The sequence below is a fragment of the Myotis daubentonii genome, chromosome 2 (genome assembly GCF_963259705.1).
Source record: "Myotis daubentonii chromosome 2, mMyoDau2.1, whole genome shotgun sequence".
Lineage (NCBI taxonomy): Eukaryota > Metazoa > Chordata > Mammalia > Chiroptera > Vespertilionidae > Myotis > Myotis daubentonii.
In genome coordinates this window covers 45,275,617-45,297,937 of record NC_081841.1, presented here as the reverse complement: position 1 = coordinate 45,297,937, position 22,321 = coordinate 45,275,617, and the positions used below count along the sequence as shown (strand labels likewise).

The 22,321-nt window shown below is 38.5% G+C and overlaps 1 protein-coding gene across 1 annotated transcript in view; it reads left to right on the top strand.

Annotated features, from left to right (window-relative positions):
• Positions 1 to 22,321, top strand: part of ADAMTS20 (ADAM metallopeptidase with thrombospondin type 1 motif 20) — a 184,791-nt gene that overhangs the window by 145,763 nt on the left and 16,707 nt on the right. The window contains exons 29-32 of the mRNA XM_059682616.1: positions 1,047 to 1,214; positions 8,586 to 8,759; positions 8,833 to 9,003; positions 21,740 to 21,940. Of these exons, the coding sequence (XP_059538599.1) occupies positions 1,047 to 1,214; positions 8,586 to 8,759; positions 8,833 to 9,003; positions 21,740 to 21,940 (714 nt within the window). The remainder of the gene's footprint in view (positions 1 to 1,046; positions 1,215 to 8,585; positions 8,760 to 8,832; positions 9,004 to 21,739; positions 21,941 to 22,321) is intronic.

The following is a 22,321-nucleotide window of genomic DNA, read 5'->3' as shown; positions in this document are numbered from 1 at the left end:
ATCTAAGGCCCTCAGAACTTGGGATATGTTTCTAAATAAAACCATATGTGAGCAGCTGTCTCAGAGTTATGAGAGGACTTGTCTGGAATTTGCATCTTCTTTGCTTAACGTTTCCCTGGTGCATATATCATGCTCGCACATGTAAGTGTCCTCTCTGAGACTATGTGAAGGAAAACAATAGAAGAGGAAGCTGATATTTCCTGAAGATGCACCACGGGTGATGGGTCTAAGTTAGACATTTCATATTCTCTATCCCACATCGCATGTTAATCTTCATAATAAACCTGTAATACTGGTGGTGCTATCCCCATCTTATAAGTGAAGAAACCAAGGCTTGCACAGGTGATAAAATGTGCCTAAAGTTACCCCACTAGTAAGTGGCAAAGCTGGTGTTCAATGCCGAGCCCAAGCTCTCTCCACTGCATCGCCCTGCCTCACTCATGAAATGGCAACTGGCTGAAACAAATTCAAATCATTGTTTATCTATGTCTTTACAGAGATTTTAGTCATTTTGTTTTGTACTAAATATATTGGAAGGCTGATGGTAAAGAGATACATCTTCCAGATTGATGCAAAACCCAAGCCATAACCGAATTGCACTTTAAAAACACATTTTCAGCTTTCTCAATTACAGTTTTCTGCGTCAAGAGATCACTGCACTATTTTAAACATCCCAAACATACTTTGCAGCGTGAAAAAGCATATGGGGTTAAAAATAGAAGAGCTGGTGACTATACAAAACTGAGCAAGTTTTGTTGGATTATGTGTGATATCAGGAGTTAACCTCAGATAGTCTTCAATCTTAAAAGATCTAAAAGCATTTATATGCCAGAAAAGTGCTTGGTATATTGTAGACAATATTTTTAATAGAATAAAGGGATAACCTATGATATCAACGTTAACCCAGGGTGGACTGGCAACTTTAAATTCTGTCTAATTAGAAATATCAAAGCAATGAGGTTTTGATTGCTTTATGTTATATATATCTTGCAGATAAATTTAAATTAAGATAAAATGAATCAAGTGCATTCGTATTTGTCTTCTAGTGTTCAGCTTCTTGTGGTAAAGGTTTAAAGTACCGTGAGGTGCTTTGTGTTGACCAAGTTCAAGGGAAATTAGAAGAAAAATACTGCAGTCATCTCCAGAAACCTCGAACTCACAAAGCTTGTAGATCTGGCAGGTGCCCTTCATGGAAAGCCAAAAGATGGAAGGAGGTATGTGATGTATTTTTATAATTATATAAATTTAAAGAGAATATCTTTGCATTTAAAGAGAATATCTTAATTTATTCCATAAGCTTTCAATAACCTTGAAAGTTTTACTTCATCAAAATGTGCTTTTTTTCTGTTATACATTTTTGTACTAATCTCTGAATTAATTTTGTACAGTGTTAACCACATTTGCTAAGTCTCTAGTTAAATAACAAATGAGTCATTTAATTTTTGTATGGAAGTAAACTTTATAAGAAATTCTATTATTGAATACTAGGGCAGTTACTGAGGATCGTAATATTGTTCCAGGTATCTAAACAGTAAGTACATAGGATGAGGTATTTAGTAACTGCCTTGTTTCCACACCAAAGTCTTGGGTTTGAGCTAATGTAGAATCTTGGAAAAGGGAATGTTAAGTTCCAGAAGGAATTTTAACTGGAGGTTGAAAGTTAAGTGACAGAACTGGGTGCCCAGCCCTAAGTAAGACTAGAATGCACACACACTTGGAAAAAGCTCAGCAAAAAGGAAGCTGGTACATAGGTGGCATCCAGACTGAGAACTCAGTTTATAAAATAAGGATGATCGATACCTGCCCTGGCAAACTCAGGGAAGTAAGCTCAACAATCTAAATTGGGGGAGGCAGACCTTTCAGCATGGTTGTCAAGTAAAGACCAACTTGGGAAAGGTAATAGTCAAGGCCATGAATGAAGTCAGAAACTTTAACTAGAACAACTGTCGGAGGCTTGATTCCAATGAGTTTGGGCTTCCAACTCAGCCTCTGGCTGCTCTCAGGGGTACCTTAGGGTGCCTACCCATTCCTTAAAGGTCCTAGTCCTGCTACAGGAAAAAGAAACCAGTTTTCTGCTGATGGAGCTTCCTTGTCTCTGTCTGATGTTGAAACTATGTTTATTAGAAAAGTAGGGGTTCCCTGGGACTTCTAAGTCATCATATACTCTGTGGGTTCAGAGCCTTGGTGCAGGGCGCCGGGCTGTGAGTGCCACGGTGTCAAAGTGGTGTCACTGAATAAAAAAGCCCCCAAATGCAGCGAGCATCCCAGGTTCCTTTGAAGGAGAGGCAGCCTCAGTCACTGAGAAGTGAGGTGAATGGTTGACTGAAAAGTATGGGCAGACGCACCTCTGGTTTTTAATCCCCCAGAGCATACATACATTCTCAAGCATTTGCTTCTACATTAACTTTAGTAAAGGAAATAACCCAGCTTGGGGCAGATGCCTCCCAATTTGGACATCAGGCAGGAGCTGCTGGGGGATGGGAGTGGAAGTGAGAGAGACTTTTTGCTGCTTCTTCCCCACCAGCATTCTTGTGGATCTCCCAGATTCTGCAGCTGCTGGGGTTGGTACTCAGGAGGGACTTTTTCTGACTCTTGACCTCCAACCCCGCAACAATGAATCGATCGTCAGTTCTAACACATTGGCCTTGGCCTACATCAAGTATGACATTCTATAGGATTCCCTAAAGGAACGTATTTGAGGGGTTTCTAAGATACAGCTAGGAATATTCAGAGACCATAGAACACGGATGGTCTTGTACAGACCCCGCTTTCTTCTCTTTGAGTTGGTTTTCCTCGCCACAGAAATTAGCTTCAGACGCCCACACAGTCCCCACATCTCTCCCAGAAACAAATGACCTCTTGTGAAGCCGCTGGCTTTTGATTTATGCTATAAAAAGCACCCACATGAAGTTCATTAACAATTGCAGGCTGTCATTGCACTGCATATAATAATGTCCAACAGAAGTGTAATTTCAGAGGTAGTTAGGGATAATCACTGGTTGCTACTTGGTTCTGACTGCATAAATTGTAACAGAGCTTTAATACAATCGCTCACTATAAAATAATCTTATTTTATTACTATTTTACATTATATCTCAAATGGAGAGACTCATTTGGCAAATGGTGACCAAACATGTGCTCAAATGAGTTTTGATGTAACACCTTCATTCAGGGCTTGATATCATATTTTAATGAAAGGATTTAGTAATGCACTTTAATGACTGCTGCTAAACAGGAACAAACATTGCTACACAGGACCATTTGTCCTCTGGGTCCAGATGTATACCTTTAGAGGCAAATTAAATACTACAATTCTTAAAAAAAACAACAACACACACAACATATTACCCTTCCCCCCTTTCTGGAACCAAAAAGATTTCCCCCCACTTAATTTTACCTATTTGGGAATACCAGCTTCGCTTGTAAATTCAAGTGTTTAAGGCTAAAATGGTGCTAGATCATGCTTCATCTACGTAGTTCAGTGCCATCTAATGTAATCTTTTTAACTGAATTGATTAGGGTGACATTGGTTAATAAAATTATATAGGTTTCAGGTGTACAGTATGGTGTACTTTGCATTGTGTTCACCACCCCAAGTTATGTTTCTTTCCATCCCCATTATCCCCCTCCTACCTCCCCTCACCCCCATTTTCCTCTGGTAATCACCATACTTTTGTCTGTCTATGAGGTTTGTTTTTTCCATCCAATGTAATTTTTTTATGTAAAAAAAAAAAGAAATCCAGAATTCTTACCTTCCCTTGATTATGGCAAACCTGCTGGAAATCTATAAAGATACATGAAAAAATCTCACTGATGACCTAACAAATACCCTACTGAATCTATAGCCACATGACATCAACCACTTACCTGGGTCCCCTTCTGAGACCCATCATTGTCTTTCTAGTATTTTAAGATCAGAGCTGGAGCCAAAATCTCACAAATCTACTGGCCAGTGCCCTTCTTTCCCAAAGCCCCTCATTTGAAAAAAAGAAAAGACACAAAAATAACCTATATGCTAAATGCTAGCATGTGTAAGTGATTTTGTATTTCTGTAATTTCATATTTTCTATATTTCCAACATATATAAATTCCTACATTTCAAAATTTTCTGATGTATAGATATTATGTATCTTATAGTCTAAACAGATAATAAATATTACTTAAGGCCCATATCCCCTGACCAAGAGCTTAGAACCTTTCATCTCTACAACTGGGTTTAGTGTTGTTACCAGTGAAAACAGGCAGCAGTTGAGGATGGGGAGGATGTGTGTTTGCTCAGGGGCTGGGTGAATGAACCATACCGCTCCGCTCCGTCATTTCTAGCTAGTGCCAACAATTCTGTTTTTGCATTTCTACGCTGCCTGTAACTTATCATCTTGATTGAAACTGAAGATGGCCGTTCTTTGACTGGGCTGAGATGACTAACACTGTTTATCTTGAGGCATGGCTCAAGAAACTGTTCAAGGCAGAAATCAGAAAGAGGAAAAAATGGGACTAAGAATGGAGCAGAAAGGGACAATCATTTCCTTACATTGTGTGAGAGACTTCTGTGTTCCTCATAACCTAGGTATCATTGCATTCATTATGCAGATGAGGAAAATACAGCTTAAGGGGTTAACTAGATTGTGCAGGTCACCATCCAGGAAATGCAAGGGGGGGGGCATTTAAACACAGGCCTATTTGAACTTTCCTTACTATAGTTGCTGTCATAATTATTAAATTATTATCAATATACATAAGTCATTCTTTTTTAAAAAAAATATATTTTATTGATTTTTTACAGAGAGGAAGGGAGAGGGATAGAGAGTTAGAAACATCGATTAGAGAGAAACATCGATCAGCTGCCTCCTGCACACCCACTACTGGGGATGTGCCTGCAACCAAGGTACATGCCCTTGTCCGGAATCAAACCTGGGACCCTTGAGTCCGAAGACTGACGCTCTATCCACTGAGCCAAACCAGTTAGGGCAAGTTATTCTTTATTTCCTTGGCAACATATTGCCCCTCTCACAAGGGCACCTGAAGTCAACAAGTGCAGACTGTTACCGCATTCAACAGAAATTTTATTTCTGTGCTGACTTCATTGCATGCTTATTTATATTAAAAGTCTTTATTTGTTCTGTTGGTGAGGAGGAAAGATTCCAGAAGTGGGTAAAAGTTCAAAGACTATTTCAGCGTCATATAAGTGAGTATTTACTAACATTAGAATTATCCAAAAATCAATTAACAGCATTCATGATATTTTGAACATACCCAGGCTGAGGCTATAGAATTATGTGTGGTTTTGATGGTCATTTATTCACTATAAGTATAAAAGGGATTTCAGAATTGAAGGGAAATTGGGATTAGATATTCCTAGAGTCTTTTCTAATTCAAAAGGCTCTACTACTGCTACATTATTGATCCATTTAAAATAAGCCATAGTTACAAATAACCAACTATAATAAACCAAAATCTTATTACATTAATAAGAAATAATAATGTATCAAGAGCAAATATTTACATTTTTAAGTAACTTTATTAGAGTGAGTCAGCCTCAATGAGCCTGTTTTTGCAATGCATGTTCTAACATCTCTTTACCTCTGCTCTGTACCTGTGGATGGGATAAAATTCACCTTCTCCACTCCACTGTCAAGTATTTAAATGCTAGAATTTGCAATGTTACAGTATATTTGTGTATAAATAGGATAGTTGGCTGATTTTTCCTGTCTGAATTTAATTATACAGTGTTGGTGAGTTAGTGCATTCCCATGAATTATTTGTGTTATACTTGTAACAATAGCCTCACACTGGCTTCATATGTGTTGCCTAAATTTAAAAAAAAGAAAATTTAAAATGCTTATAAATATAAAGTTTACAAAGCTACTAAGGGTGCATATTTTGGGGTTAGAGATGTACCTTGGGAGGTTCTTCCAGTAAGTGACTTAAGAGTGGGTGATCATATCTTCCCCGCATGACTGCAGGGGAAATGGGCTGGGCAAAGTCAGGAAGTTGTGTTTTGGAAATGTTGAATTTGAGGTGGCTTACATATCCATATAGAAAATACATGAAAATTCTGGTAAATACATAAAAACTTTTTGTAAACATATCTATAATAACAAAAGGGAAATATGCTAATTAGACCATACAGCCGAACGACCTTATGGACGTCCTTCCAGACAATGTTCTGGATGAAGTCACGGCTGCGAGGGCTGAGGCAATCTGCTGCCGAGCCCCTTGCACAAATTTCGTGCATCGGGCCTCCAGTGAACATATAAATGTAAAGCTCAGTATTATGATCAGGGTGGAAGAGAACAGCCTTAGAAATTACTGGTGCATAGAAGAAATTGCTCAGAGTGAGCTCAGCTTGTATAGAGGCGAGTTATGAACAGAATCTTGAAATATGCTGATGTTTCAGGGCTGAACTGAGAAAACAGTCAGTTAAGAACTTTGAGAAGGTGCAATCTCAGAAGAGGAGAGAGAGCTCTGGGACCAGAGGGATTTTAATCCCAGAAGCCAACTTGGCTCATGGCTCTGCAGAAAGTGGTCAGTGGCACTGAAAATGTCAGGGAGAGTAAGAAAAGGTTTGAAAAGTTCTTATTGGGCTTGGCAATTAGGGTTACTGATGCGATCAGGCTAAGCAGTATTTCATGTAAGCCGTAAGTTATCTGTTCAAATCTAAAATTGCATCATTTCACTCTTTTATACTCTTATCTCCAAAAAACAAAAAACAAACAAAAAAACACCCTGAAAAACAAATGTTATTTGTTTATTCCAAGCAGCAGTCCATTTTGTTTCCTTTCAGGGAAGTGGACCACCAATAGCAGTTATCCATGGTCTCCAGGGGGTTTTTCTAAATGAATGCTGTGATAGATGGGGCAATAAATCATTGTGGTTTGTTGAATTATAGAAAATTATATTGTCTGATAGGACTTATTGCTAAGCTGTGTTTTGTGAATTATTTTTTCCAGTTTTTTGTTTTTTTCAGGTTTAGAGGCAGGAAGTTTTCCAAATGTAATTTCCATTTCTGAAATTATCTCTGGAAAATGTTTGCAGGAGTCTTATTTTGTAGACTAATCATTTTCGCAAGAGGTTCAGATAAGCTAGCCTACATACAGATATTTTAGTCTACTTGATATGGTTCCCCGCACAAAGCACACATTACGTTACTATTGCCTCCATAGAAAGGAGATGTATGTTGTTTGTGAAAAGATTCAATGAGTTGGCACAATTTACCTGCCTAAGCATAAAATGAAAGTAGGCATGCATCATATTCTCCATAGGTTAAAAATTACACATTATCTTTCAAGTCTGTTTCTGCTTATACACACAAGATAGAAAACAATTATAAAGAGCCTTTAGAATAAAAATGCTGCACAGTCTGTGAGAGGAATTTGAGTCTACCAGGTGAGCTAAATCCTTAGCTTTTGTGGGATTTTAATGTTCATTCATAGTAAAACAATATTCTGCAGATATATATTTACTGTTGTGGGAAAATTTACTTACTCTGGAACCCCTACAGATATAGAGAATTTAATGAAGAACCTGTTGTTTTTTTACCCTTATAATTACTCAGTCCCCCAATTTATCACTCAGTGTGACTTTCAGTCCCTTCTGGAATAACAAGGAGTAGCTATAAAAAAATCCAAACTCACAAATTAAATATCACTGGATATTCTCCATACTTTATTAATGTTGGCATCCCAGTGTGGCTGTGGTCCAGCTCTGTTGTTATATAAACTGGCATCCTAGAGCTGAAAGAGCCCTGAGATATTACCAGGTCTGTCCCTATCCCCTGGGGGCAGCCCAGTGAGAGCTCAAAGTCTGGGAAAGAACTGAGCGTGCACCTGCTTCATCGATAACCAGAGGCGGCAACTCGGGCAAGTGACTTGACACCTCTGTGTCTACAGTCCTCAGCCCGGGTACCTCCATCGTGGAGCTATTGCCAGGAATAAGTGTTCTATGAAATTTTACAAATAACACAAAATCTTCATTGTAGAGATAAGAAAAATAAGGCCAGGAGTGGTAATGACAAGTTTGTCTCAGTTTATGTTTATGCAGCCAGGTTCTCAAATCCTGTCCATTGAAATACTGTATAATCATGAACCACCAAATTAGCAAATTATTGGATCCCCAAAGTGGAGAAGGTACTGCAGCTATAAAGATGAATATAATACAATATTGAAAATGATAATTTTCTTTCGGGGAGTTTATGTAGATGCAGACAGTATAAGGAATTACGTGATGTGAAAAAACAATGTAGATTAGTTTCGTGTGATTTTATAGATATTAAGTACATTTAAGTCAGAAGAGAGTGTTATTAGTTGGGCTGGAGTGTCTTGTAGAACATGTCATAGTTTCCGGAAGGCTTGAATAGATATTGAAAAATAAAATCTACTAGTATTTGCCCATTTATATAGATGTTTCACACCAGACAGTCTTGAACATACTTACTGCATGTATTTTCTGTCTAATACATGATATAACATCAAGCTGTGTTTAAATGAAACAAGAAAATATGTCATGACACCATTTTGCTTTTTTTTTTTTTTTACATAGTTTAATGTTTGTTAGTGAATGTTCAAGTCATTTGGGCTTCTTTGTAGTGCTCTGTGACCTGTGGCCTTGGAGTGGAGCAAAGGGATGTGTACTGCCGACTGAGAGGCGTTGGTCCGGTGGCCGAAGAAATGTGTGACCGGTCCACTCGGCCTCATTCGCAGAGGCAGTGCTGGCGCCAGGACTGCATACAGTCCCAGTGGGTGGCAGGAGAGTGGTCAGATGTGAGTATTGACCAGTCAGGTTTTAAAGACACTGCATACAGGCATGTTACTCATTTCGTCCTTGTATTTCTAGTGTTTAACATCATGTAAAATGAAGGAGACGCATCGGCAAGTGCAGTGCATTGACGCACAAAACATTCAAGTGAATGAAAGTTTCTGTGATCCTTCAACCAGACCTCTTTCCATCAAAAAGTGCAAGAACCTTCCCTGCAAGTACATTGTGGTAACAGGAGACTCATCTCAGGTAAGCCAAAAAATTTTGTTCCTGGTAAAAACACCTGAGTCTAACATTTGACGCAATTGAAACTGAGTCTAAATTGAAATATGGGGGCAGATAACAGTATCCGTATTAATCTAAAGAATAAAGCCACCTACAGTTGGATGATGCAAATAGAATAAGAGAAATATGGATATTAAACTTAGTGCAGTTCCAGTGTCAATTAGTGCCTACTTGAAATCAACTACTAGGAACTTGCCCTGTAGAGTTGCCTTTCTTTCTCCTTTCTTTCTTTCTTTCTTTCTTTCTTCCTTCCCTTTTCTTTTCTTTTCTTTTCTTTTCTTTTCTTTTCTTTTCTTTTCTTTCTTTCTTTCTTTCTTTCTTCCTTGTTTTTCCTTTCTTTTTTTTAATTTAAATTCTTTATTGTTTAAAGTATTAAATAAGTTCCCTTTTCCCCCAATGACCTCTCCCCAGCCACCCCCACCCCCAGCAATGCCCTCCCCACCCCCTTCCCCAATCTGTGTCTATTGGTTATGCTCATATGCATGCATTCAAATCGCATACAAATCCTTTGGTTGATCTCTTACCCCCTCACCCCCTGCCTTCTACACTGCTGTTTAAAAAAAAAAAAAAAAAAGGAATTCTTACCATTTGCAACAGCATGGATGGACCTGGAGGGCATTATGCTAAGTTAAATAAACCAGTCAAAAAAAGATAAATGTCACATGATCTCACTCATTTGTGGAATATAATGAACAACATAAACTGATGAACAAAAATAGAACCAGAGTCATAGAAGCATTGAACAGACTGTCCAACCTATGAGGGAAGGTGGAAGAGTTGCCTGCATTTTATTTTTATTTTTTTAGAAAAACATATTTTATTGATTTTTTACAGAGAGGAAGGGAGAGGGATAGAGAGTTAGAAACATCGATCAGCTGCCTCCTGCACACCCCCTACCGGGGATGTGCCCATAACCAAGGTACATGCTCTTGACCGGAATTGAACCCTGGACCCTTGAGTCCGCAGGCCGACGCTCTATCCACTGAGCCAAACCAGTCAGGGCTTGCCTGCTTTTTAAAAACAGCTTTTAAAAAAATTGCTGACACTATTATAGATGTCCCCTTCTCTCCTTTCTCTTCCTCAAGCCAGCCCTCACCCCCATCCCAGCCTTCATCCGATTGTTGTCTGTGTCTATGAGCTATGCTTATAGGCATCAAAACAGCTTTATTATGGTATAAATGATAAATAATAAGCTGCATATATTTAAAGTGTCCAGCTTGATAAGTTTTGATGTATGGATACAGCTACACCCATAGAGCCATTACCATATTTAAAATAAACAGCATCTCCATCACTACCCCAAATTTCCTTGTTTTGCTTTGCAATTCCTCCCTCCTCTCCTCCTCTCCCTTCCCCATCACACAGGTAACCTAATCTTGTTTTCATTGAAATTATCCATTAACATATTAATTTACATTCTTGAGTTTTATATAAATGGAAGCATACAGCATGTACTGTTTTTGTCTAATGCCTCATAAGTATTTGGAGGTTCATTCAGGTTGTACGTATCAATAATTCATTTCATTTTGTTATTGAATATCTCACTGTATGGATAGCTCTATGTCCATTAACCTTTTCTTCTGTGATGTCTAATTTGCCATTATTCCCCATCAATCTATTTTTCATCTCAGATAGTATAATCTTCATCTTTAGAAATTTGATTTCAGCTTTTTTTTTTTTATATCTTCCATGTCTACTTAACTTTTTGAACATACTGGAGTTACTAATAATTGTTTAATGCCGTTCTCTGCTAATTCTAACATCTTTGTGTGTGTATTTATAACTTAGGGAATTTTAGTATACTCACAAGTTTGTATAACCATTACCATGGTCTAATGCTAGAACATTTTGTCACCCATAAAAGAAACTCCATACCCATTAGAAATCACTCCACATTTCTCCTTTCCCCAACCCCAGACAGCCAGTTTTTTTTACTCCCTGGATTTGCCTGTTCTGTACCTTTCATATAAATGGAATCAAACAATATGTGACCTTTTGTATCTGGCTTTTTTCACTTAGCGTGGTATTTTTAAGTTTTAGCATATATCAGTAATTCATTCCCTTTTATGAATTAATAATTCTATTGTAGAACTATGATACATTTTGTTCATTCGTTCAGTACCTGATGGACATTTAGGTTGGCTTACTTTTTTACTATGATGAATAATGCTGTTAACACTTGTGTACAAGTTTTTGTATGGACTTACAAGTTTTTGTATGTTTTTAATTGTCTTGGGCATATAGCCAGGAGTAGAATTCCTGAATATTATGATAACTCTATGTTTAATTTTTTGAGGAAATTCCAAGCTGTTTTCCACAATTGCTGCACCATTTTGCATTCCCACCAGAAATGTATGAGGATTCCGATTTCTCTATATCCTTATCAACACTTGTTATGGTCCATCATTTTGAATATACCCATCCTAGTGGGTATGAATGGAATCTCATTGCATATTTGAATTTCATTTCTCTAGTGACTAATAATGTTGAGCATTTTGTTGTGCTTTGTAGCTATTTCTATATCTTCTTTGGAGAAATACCTATTCAAATCCTTTGCCCATTTTTAAATTGGGTGATTCATCTTTTTATTGTTGAATTGTAATTATTTATAGACTTATGAGTCCAAGTTTTATCAGTTATATGATTTCCAAATATTTTCTCTCATTCTGTGTGGGTTGTGTTTCACTCTCTTGATAGTGCACAAACTTTCTTCATTTTGACGAAGTCAAATTTACCTGTTGTTTTGGTTGCTTGTACTTTAGGTAGTATATCTAAAAAAACTATTGACTATCTAAGGTCACAATTCATGCCTATATTTTATTCTAAGAATTCTGTAATTTTAGCTCTTACATTTAGGTCTTTGATACATTTCAAATTAAGTTTTATATAGGATGTGAGGTGGGGTCCAACTTAATCCTTTGCATGTGGCTACCCCGTTGTTCCAATTTGATTTGTGGAAAAGAGTGGTCTTTCCTTGTTGAATTATCTTGGCATACTTGTCAAAAAATACAGGTCATAAATGTATTGGTTTATTTCTGAACTCAATTCTATTTTCTGATCTATGTGTCTATCATTATGTCATAACATAATCTTGGTTATTAGAGTTTTATAGTCAGTTTTGAAATCAGGAAGTGTGAGGGGACCAACTTTGTTCTTCCCTTTCAAGATTATTTTATTATTCTGTATTCCCTACGTTTCCTTATGAATTTTAGGATTAACTTGTCATATTTTGTATAAAAGCCAGCTGGGATTTTGTTAGAGAGTGCAATGAACCCTGATCAATATGAGGAATATTGCCATCTAAAGAAGTCTTCCAATCCATGAACATGAGATGTCTTTCCACGTATTTAGGTCTTACTAATTTCTTTCAAGGATGTTTTACAGTTTTAAGTGTATACGTGAATTTCCACTTCTTTTGTTAAATTTATTCCTAAATATTTTATTAATATTTTATGCCTCTATAAATGGAATTTTACTCAGCTTTATTCTTTGATTGTCCATTGCTAATGTAGAAATAGAATTGATTCTTATATGTTGAACACATTTATTGGATCTAATTCTTATTTGTGTGTGGATTATTGAGGGCTTTCTGTACATAAACGTACATCATCTGAAAATACAGAGAATTTTAATTTCTTCCTTTAACTCTGGTTGCCTTTCACTTTTTCTTGTCTAATTTTAAGGCTAGAATCTCCAGAATAATGTTGAATAGAATTGGTGAAAACATATATCATGGTCTTGTTCCTGCTTGTTAGAGGAAAGCTTTCAATTTTAACACTTACTAGTAAATATGTTAGCTATGGATTTTTGTTTATAGATTCCTTTTACCAGTACTCTTCTATTCCTGTTTTGCTTAGGGCTTTATATCATGAAATGTGTTGGATTTTGTCAAATGCTTTTTCTTCATTTCTTGAGATTCTTGTGTGGTTTTTGTCTATTATTCTATTAGAATAGATGTGTTCCATTAATTCATTTTCATATATTGAAATGATCTTACATTCCTGTAATAAATCTCACTTGGTCATTATGTATAACACTTTTAATCTATGTCTGGAATTTTTGCTAGTGTTTTGGTAAGGATTTTTGAATTCATAAAATATTTTGGTCTGTTGTTTTCTCGTGATGACTGCCTGGTTTTGGTATGAGGGAAATACTGGCTCCATAGGATGAATTAACAAGTGCTCCTTACTCTTCTTTCTTTTGCAAGAATTTTGGAAAAGTTGATGCTAGTTCTTTAAACATTGGGTGGACTTCACCAGTGAAGCCGCTGGTCTTGGGCTTTCCCTGTGTGTAGTTTTTGGATTATTATTTTTTTTTTAATTTTATTTTATTTATTTATTTATTTTTTATTGCTTAAAGTATTACAAAGGGTATTACATATGTATCCATTTTATCCCCCCGCCCTAGACAGTCCCCTAGCCTCCCCTATCCCCCAGTGTCTTATGTCCATTGGTTATGCTTATATGCATGCATACAAGTCCTTTAGTTGATCTCTTACCCCCCTCCCTCCTGCCCCCCAACCCTCCCCGGCCTTCCCGCTGCAGTTTGACAATCTGTTTGAGGCAGCTCTGCCTCTGTATCTATTATTGTTCAAAAGTTTATAATGGTCTCTATTGTCCATGAATGAGTGAGATCATGTGGTATTTTTCCTTTATTGACTGGCTTATTTCACTTAGCATAATGCTCTCCAGTTCCATCCATGACGTTGCAAATGGTAAGAGTTCCTTCCTTTTTACAGCAGCATAGTATTCCATCGTGTAGATGTACCACAGTTTTCTAATCCATTCATCTACTGATGGGCACTTAGGCTGTTTCCAGATCTTAGCTATGGTGAATTGTGCTGCTATGAATATAGGGGTGCATATATCCTTTCTGATTGGTGTTTCTGGTTTCTTGGGATATATTCCTAGAAGTGGGATCACAGGGTCAAATGGGAGTTCCATTTTCAGTTTTTTAAGGAAACTCCATACTGTCTTCCATAGTGGCTGCACCAGTCTGCATTCCCACCAGCAGTGCACAAGTGTTCCTTTTTCTCCACATCCTCTCCAGCACTTGTTGTTTGTTGATTTGTTGATGATAGCCAGTCTGACAGGTGTGAGATGGTACCTCATTGCTGTTTTGATTTGCATCTCTCGGATGATTAGTGACTTTGAGCATGTTTTCATATGTCTCTTGGCTTTCTGGATGTCCTCTTTTGAAAGGTGTCTATTTAGGTCCTTTGCCCATTTTTTGATTGGATTGTTTATCTTTCTTTTGTTAAGTTGTATGAGTTCCCTATAAATTTTGGAGATTAGGCCCTTATCAGATATGTCATTGGCAAATATGTTTTCCCACACAGTGGGTTTTCTCGTTGTTTTGTTGATGGTTTCTTTTGCTGTGCAGAAGCTTTTTATTTTGATGTAGTCCCATTTGTTCATTTTTTCTTTAGTTTCAAGTGCCCTAGGAGCTGTATCAGTGAAGAAATTGCTTCGGCATATGTCTGAGATTTTCTTGCCTTTGGATTCTTCTAGAATTTTTATGGTATCCTGTCGAACATTTAAGTCCTTTATCCATTTTGAGTTTATTTTTGTGTATGGTGTAAGTTGGTGGTCTAGTTTCATTTTCTTGCATATATCTGTCCAATTTTCCCAACACCATTTATTGAAGAGACTATCTTGGCTCCATTGTATGTTCTTGCCTCCTTTGTCAAATATTAATTGAGCATATTGGTTTGGGCCGATTTCTGGGCTCTCTATTCTATTCCATTGATCTATATGCCTATTCTTGTGCCAGTACCAGGCAGTTTTGAGAACAGTGGCTTTGTAATACAACTTGATATCTGGTATTGAGATCCCACCTACTTTGTTCTTTTTCAGGATTGCTGCAGCTATTCGGGGTCTTTTTTTATTCCAGATGAATTTTTGGAAAGTTCGTTCTAGATCTCTGAAGTATGCTGTTGGTACTTTAATGGGAAGTGCGTTGAATTTATAGATTGCTTTGGGTAGTATGGACATTTTAATGATGTTGATTCTACCAATCCATGAACACGGTATGTTCTTCCATCTGTTTATGTCTTCCTCTATGTCTGTTTTCAACGTCCTGTAGTTTTCTGAGTAGAGGTCTTTTACCTCTTTAGTTAAGTTTATCCCTAGGTAGCTTAATTTTTTTGGTGCGATGGTAAATGGGATTGTTTTTATAATCTCTCTTTCTGAAAGTTCACTATTGGTGTATAGAAATGCCTCAGATTTCTTGGGGTTAATTTTGTATCCTGCTACATTGCCAAATTCATGTATTAAGTCTAGTAGCTTTTTGATGGAGTCTCTAGGGTTTTGTATGTATAATATCATGTCGTCTGCAAATAAGGACAGTTTTACTTCCTCTTTTCCAATTTGGATGCCTTTTATTTCTTCTTCTTGCCGAATTGCAATGGCTAACACTTCCAGTACTATGTTGAACAGGAGTGGTGAGAGGGGGCATCCCTGTCTTGTTCCTGTTCTTAGGGGAAATGGTGTTAGTTTTTGTCCGTTGAGTATGATGTTGGCTGTGGGCCTGTCATATATGGCTTTTATTATGTTGAGGTATGATCCTTCTACTCCCACCTTGCTGAGAGTTTTTATCAAAAATGGGTGTTGAATTTTGTCAAATGCTTTTTCTGCATCAATTGATATGACCATGTGGTTTTTTTCTTTCAATTTGTTTATGTGATGTATCACGTTTATTGATTTGCGGATATTGTACCATCCTTGCATCCCTGGGATAAATCCTACTTGGTCATGGTGTATGATCTTTCTGATGTACTGCTGGATCCGATTTGCTAAGATTTTGTTGAGGATTTTGGCATCTATGTTCATGAGGGATATTGGCCTGTAATTCTCTTTCATTGTGTTGTCTTTACCTGGTTTTGGTATTAGGGTGATGCTGGCTTCATAGAATGAGCTTGGAAGTGTTCCTTCCTCTTGAATTTTTTGTAGTAGTCTGAGGAGGATAGGTTTTAGTTCTTCCTTGAATGTTTGGTAAAACTCCCCTGTGAAGCCGTCTGGTCCTGGGCTTTTGTTTGATGGAAGCTTTTTGATGACTGCTTCAATTTCTTCCATAGTTATTGGCCTGTTGAGATTTTTAGATTCTTCCTGATTGAGTTTTGGAATGCTGTATTTTTCTAGGAATTTGTCCATTTCCTCCAGGTTGTCTAGTTTGTTGGCGTAAAGCTGTCCATAGTATTTTTTAACAATCATTTGTATTTCTGTGGGGTCTGTTGTTATTTCGCCTCTATCGTTTCTGATTTTATTTATTTGGGTCCTCTCTCTCTGCTTCTTGGTGAGTCTGGCTAGAGGTTTATCAATCTTGTTTATCCTTTCAAAGAACCAGCTCTTGGTTTCATTGATTTTCTGTATTGTTTTTTTGGTCTCTATGTCATTTATTTCTGCTCTAATCTTTATTATCTCCTTCCTTCTGCTCACTCTGGGGTTTTCTTGTTGCTCTCTTTCTAATTCTTTGAGTTGTAGAGTTAGATGATTTACTACCATTTTTTCTTGTTTTTTGAGATAGGCCTGTAGAGCTATAAACTTCCCTCTCAGGACTGCTTTCATTGTGTCCCATAGGTTTTGGATTGTTGTGTTTTCATTGTCATTAGTTTCCAGGATGTTTTTAATTTCTTCTTTGATCTCATTGGTAACCCAATCAATATTTAATAGCATGCTATTCAGCTTCCAGGTGTTTGAGTATTTTGGGTTGTTTTTATTGTAGTTTATTTCTAGTATTATGCCATCGTGGTCTGCGAAGATGCTTTTTATGATTTCAATCTTCTTGAATTTGGGGATACTTTGCTTGTGACCCAATATGTGGTCTATTTTTGAATATGTCCCATGAGCACCTGAGAAGAACGTATATTCTCTGGCTTTGGGGTGAAGTGTTCTGAAGATGTCTATTAAGTCCATCTGATCTAGTGAGTCATTTAGGATTGCTGTATCTTTGCTGGTTGTTTGTTTATAGGACTTATCCAGTGTTGTCAATGGTGTATTAAAGTCCCCTACTATGATTGTATTGTTGTCGATCTCTCCTTTGATATTTTCCAGGAGTTTTTTTATGAATTTGGGTGCTCCTACATTGGGTGCATATATGTTTACCAGGGTTATATCTTCTTGTTGTATTGATCCCTTTAGTATTATGAAGTGGCCTTCCTTATCTCTTGTTAAGGCCTTCACTTTGAGGTCTATTTTGTCCGATATAAGTATTGCTACCCCAGCTTTCTTTTCCTTTCCATTTGCCTGAAAGATATTTTTCCATCCTTTCACTTTCAGTCTGTGTGAGTCCCTTCTAATGAGGTGGGTTTCTTGTAGACAGCAGATGTATGGGTCATGTTTTTTTATCCATTCAGCCACTCGATGTCTTTTGGTTGGAGCATTTAGTCCGTTTACGTTTAAAGTTATTATTGAAAGGTACTTGTTTGTAGCCATTTCTTTTTGTGTGTGTGTGTGGCTGTTTTCTTTCTGAGCTTTTTATTTCTTCTTTTTATACCAGTCCCTTTAGCATTCCTTGCATTGCTGGCTTGGTGGTGACAAACTCCCTTAGTCTTTTTTTGTCTGTGAAGCTTCTTATTTCCCCTTCAAGTTTGAATGATAGCCTTGCTGGATAGAGTATTCTTGGATTCAGTCCTTTGCTTTGCATCACTTTGTAAATTTCAGTCCATTCTTTTCTGGCCTGATGTGTTTCTGTTGAGAAGTCATTTGACAATCTAATGGGAGATCCCTTGTATGTAACTTTCCGTCTCTCTCTTGCAGCCTGTAAGATTCTCTCTTTGTCCTGAACATTTGCCATGGTGATTATGATGTGTCTTGGTGTGGGTCTTTTCGGGTTCACCTTGTTTGGGACTCTCTGGGCTTGTGTGACTTTTTTCTTCCCCACCTCAGGAAAGTTTTCTGATATTATTTCTTCGAGTAGGTTTTCTAATCCTTGTTCATCCTTCTGTTGTTCTGGTACTCCTATTATTCGTATGTTGTTTCGTTTCATGTTGTCCCAAAGCTCCCTTAGGCTCTCCTCCTGTCTTTTAATTTTTTTCTCCAATTGCAGTACATTTTGGGTGTGTTTTGCTTCCTTGTCTTCTAATTCACTTATTCGGTCCTCCGCTTCTCCTAGTCTACTGTTCATACTTTCAATGGAGTTTTTCATTGCAGCTATATCACTCTTCATTTCTTCTTGGGTCTTACTTAGGTTGTTGATTTTTTCATCTGTTTCTTCTAGCTTCTTCCATATGTTATCGATTTTTTCATCTGTTTCTTCTAGCTTCTTCCATATGTTATCGATTTTTTCATCTGTTTCTTCTTGTTTCTTGCAGAGGTTGTCGATTTTTTCCTCCATCCGGTTTATGCACTCTAGGATCCTTATTCTGAATTCTTTATCTGTCATGTTGCATGCCTCTGTATTACTTAGCTGCTTTTCTGGAGAGTCCTCCTTCTCTTTCCTTTGGGGGTTTCTTTGTCTACCCATGTTTGATCTCACTGACATATCTAGACGTTGAGTTGTTCAGTGGTTGCTCCCTTGGTGGCAGTGACTCCTTGGTCTGTGGTTGCTTTTCGGGCGGTTGCGGTAGCAGCTGCTCTTCAGTTGTCAGCAGCTCCTCTGGTGGGTGCTGTTCACAGCTGTGGTGGTTCTTCCGGCTGGTGGGGCGAGGTTTCACGTACAGCTGCTGTTCCTCAGCAGAGGATGAGGTGCTCAGGAGGTTGCTGTTGCTTGGATCTGCTGCGTTGATTTAAAGGCACAAAATACAACACAACAAGGCACCACATACCAGGCACTTTCCAGGGGAGTTCTGCTCTTCCCGGCTGCAAACCCTCTCACCAGCTGAGCAATTTCGCCAATTCGGTGTGAGTGTTACTAGCTTCAGCTGCTTGCTCCATTTGCTCCGGGACACGACCTGGGACACGTCTGCCTATATCGCCGCCATCTTGGTTCCAGACTGTCAGGCCTGCACCCTGATCTTGAACTTTCAGCTTCCAGATCCCTGGACTTGGGTGGTTGATGGTCGAACTGGAAGCGGGCCGGGTGGTTGGAGACCAGTGAAACACCAGCACCTGGGTACCTGCCTAATATTCTAGTTTTTGGATTATTAATTCAATCCCTTTACTTGTTATAGGTGTATTCAGATTCTTCCTCCTCCCCAGGGTTTATTGTAATTGCTATTTGTTTTTGCTTGTTTAGAAACTTTCCAGAGTTCACTGTAAAGTCTGTATTTCCTGTCACATTCAGTCAGTGAAGTCTCTGCTTGATTTAAGTTTTCAATTAATGATTGGACAGTGATTCCCTTAGCTACCTGGAACCAATCACCTCCTTTGCCTGGGTCTTCTGTGTACATGTTTGGGTACCTTTAACACTCAGCCAGGCAGCTGACAACTCTTAGTCCTGCTTGTATGAAGCCTTGACATTGGGCCAGAGGTGAGTGTGCAGGCCCTTTCCAGATGCTTCCTGAGCATGTGTATAATCCTGGACATGTGAGCAACCCTGTGCGTGTCCATGGCCTTCTGGAGTCTGTAGATATATTGAAGCTTTTCAAAGCCCTATGAACATCTCTATTCCTTTTAAGATTTTTTTTTTTAATGAGCCTACTGCTTGCCCTAACTGTGATCTACCTCTTCTGGAAGCTTCAAAGTTAAACAGTTCAACAAGTGCCCCTGGAGGGAAAAGTCTTTAAGCAGTGGGTAAGCTCCAGTTAAGTTAAATAATGACAGCCTTGTCAGTGGAGTCTTCTAGAAAACCCACCAAACAGTTCAAATAACAAGTCTCTGCAACAGGGTCTTTGAAAGATGCCCAACCCTGTTCTGCCCCTGTGGCTGCAGGGTTGCTGGTTCCTCCATGCTTGCGGGGCTGTTGATTTTCAAGGCTACTGTGGAGCTGGAGGCAAGAATGGGGGTAGGACAAGTTAAAACATCACAAAGCTCCCTCTTCTGAGATTTAACCTTGTTTATTGAAGAAATGCTTCCTGGATTGCTGCATTTGGTGAATTTACAGAGTTGTGGAAAAGTTAATTCTGACAAAGCCAGTTTTCTCATGGCTTTATGGAGAAGATAATTTTCAGAGATCCTTCCTTTGCATTTTTACTCATCCCTCTGGGTCTGTTTTTATAGATGAATTTTTCTCTTTATTATGGGCTACATTTTCTTGCTTTTTGCATGATGGTTAACTTTTTTTAAAAATTATTTTGTTGATTTTAGAGCAGAACGGCAAGGGAGAGAGAGATAGAAACACCAATGAGGAGAGAGAATTATGGATCAGCTGCCTCCTGCACGCTCCCTACTGGGGATCAAGCAGGCAACCCAGGCATGTGCCTTTGACCGGAATTGAACCCGGGACCCTTAAGATCACAGGCTGACGCTCTATCCACTGAGCCAAACCAGCTCAGGCTGACAGTTAACTTTTTATTGCATGTCAGACATTATAAATTTTACTATTTTAGCTACTGGGTAATTTTATTCCTATTCATATATTTTGACCTTGGCTCTAGAATGTATTTATTCTGTCTGGATGCAGTTTGAGCCTTTCTTATCTCACTCTTAAGCTTTGTCACATCAGACCAGTGCATTGTTTATTTAATTTATTTCCCTCTACTGTGCCAAGACCCTTCTGAGTGTTCTACTTATTATAGAATACATGTATGTAAGAGTTTCCAGTCTGGCTAGAGGGACCAGAATATATTTGGTCCCATGTGAGTACCAGATACAGTAATTTCTATGTCTTTTGATTGGTTCATTCTTTGGCCTCAGGTGGTGTCCTCACATGTATGTACACACTGGTCAGTACTCTGCTATTTTCTAATTAATGTCTTTTATTTCAGGTGAGAACTCTCACATATGTTTTATTTCTCCAAAGCTGCACCTATTGGGAGAAAATATTTTATTCAACTAAGATAGTCTTAGTAGTGTAATGGGAAAAAACCTAAACAGGCACCATAACTAGACAATCTAGCCTGGATATGGATCCTTTCTATTTATTGGTACAACTCTGGGAAAGTTATGTAATGTCTCTGAACCTTTTTAAACTCATCTGTAAATGAAGCTAATGAATAGGATTGTTGTGGGTATAACATTGTATAGTGTGTGTATGTATATTTAAATATTTACTAGAGGCCCTGTGCATGAAATTTGTGCACTGGATGGGGGGTCTCTCAGCCTGGCCTGCCCCTTCTCACAGTCTGGCAGCCCTCAGGGGATGTCCTACTGACGGGAAACAGGCCTAAGCCGCAGTCTGAGCTCACTCTGCGGGAGGCAACTGGCCGATCAGGGGAAGGCATCACCCCCATCACCCCTTCGCTGCTCCTGCCTCTGGCCTCCCTCTGCAGGAGGTGACCCTGCGATCAGGGGAAGGTGACATCCCCATCACACCTCTGCTGTTGCCACTGCCAGCCATGAGGCTGCCTGAGCCTCACCCAGCCCTCATTGTCTGAGCCTTGGGCCCTTGAAGCAGCAACAGCCATTGGCGGCTTGCCAGAGCCCCAGGCCAGCCCTGGGCAAGCAGCAGCCACCATCACATCCCCAATGCTGCAAGTCCCTGCCCACCTGTTGCACATGCAGCCTGCTGATCAGTCGTTACTGTGACGGTGTCCCGGCCAATTTACGTATTACCCTATTATCAGATAGATGTGTGCGCACACGTGTGCACACACACACACCTGGTGAATATTAGGCCTGGTTAAGTTTAAGGATATCTTCTCCCCCTGGAAATTATTTTTCAGTGTGCTGGTAACTGTGGATTTAGTTACCGACAAAGGATTACATATTGCATTGAGATTCGGTCTACTGATAGATATAAGCTCCATCAGCTTTGGCCTATAGACTATCGAGAATGCCCTGTGCTGCCTTCACCACAGACTTACAAATGCAATCTAAGGAGCTGTTTGCACATGGCCACTTGGAAAGTTGGAAAATGGAGCAAGGTCAGTATATAATTATGAATTTAAAATCTTCTGAATGAGACTTTCTAGGTGTGGATGCCTGTGCAGCTGCATGTCTAACTCGATCCCAGAATTGTTTCATACCCCTGTTGTCTAAAAACCACTTACTTTGTCAGTTACTTGTATAAATATCTTATCTCTTTTTCTCTGCTTACTATAACCTACTTATATCTATTCCTCAGAAAGCCTTGCACAGTGACTTGCATTTTTAGTAGATACTTAACCAATGAATATTTTAAGTGAAGTAAATAAATCTAACATGTGAGTAATAAAAGTTACTTGCACTATAATCCATTTCCAATTTAATGGATAGAAAGCAAGTAAATATTGCTTTCCAAGCAGCATATATAGCAATGAAAACAA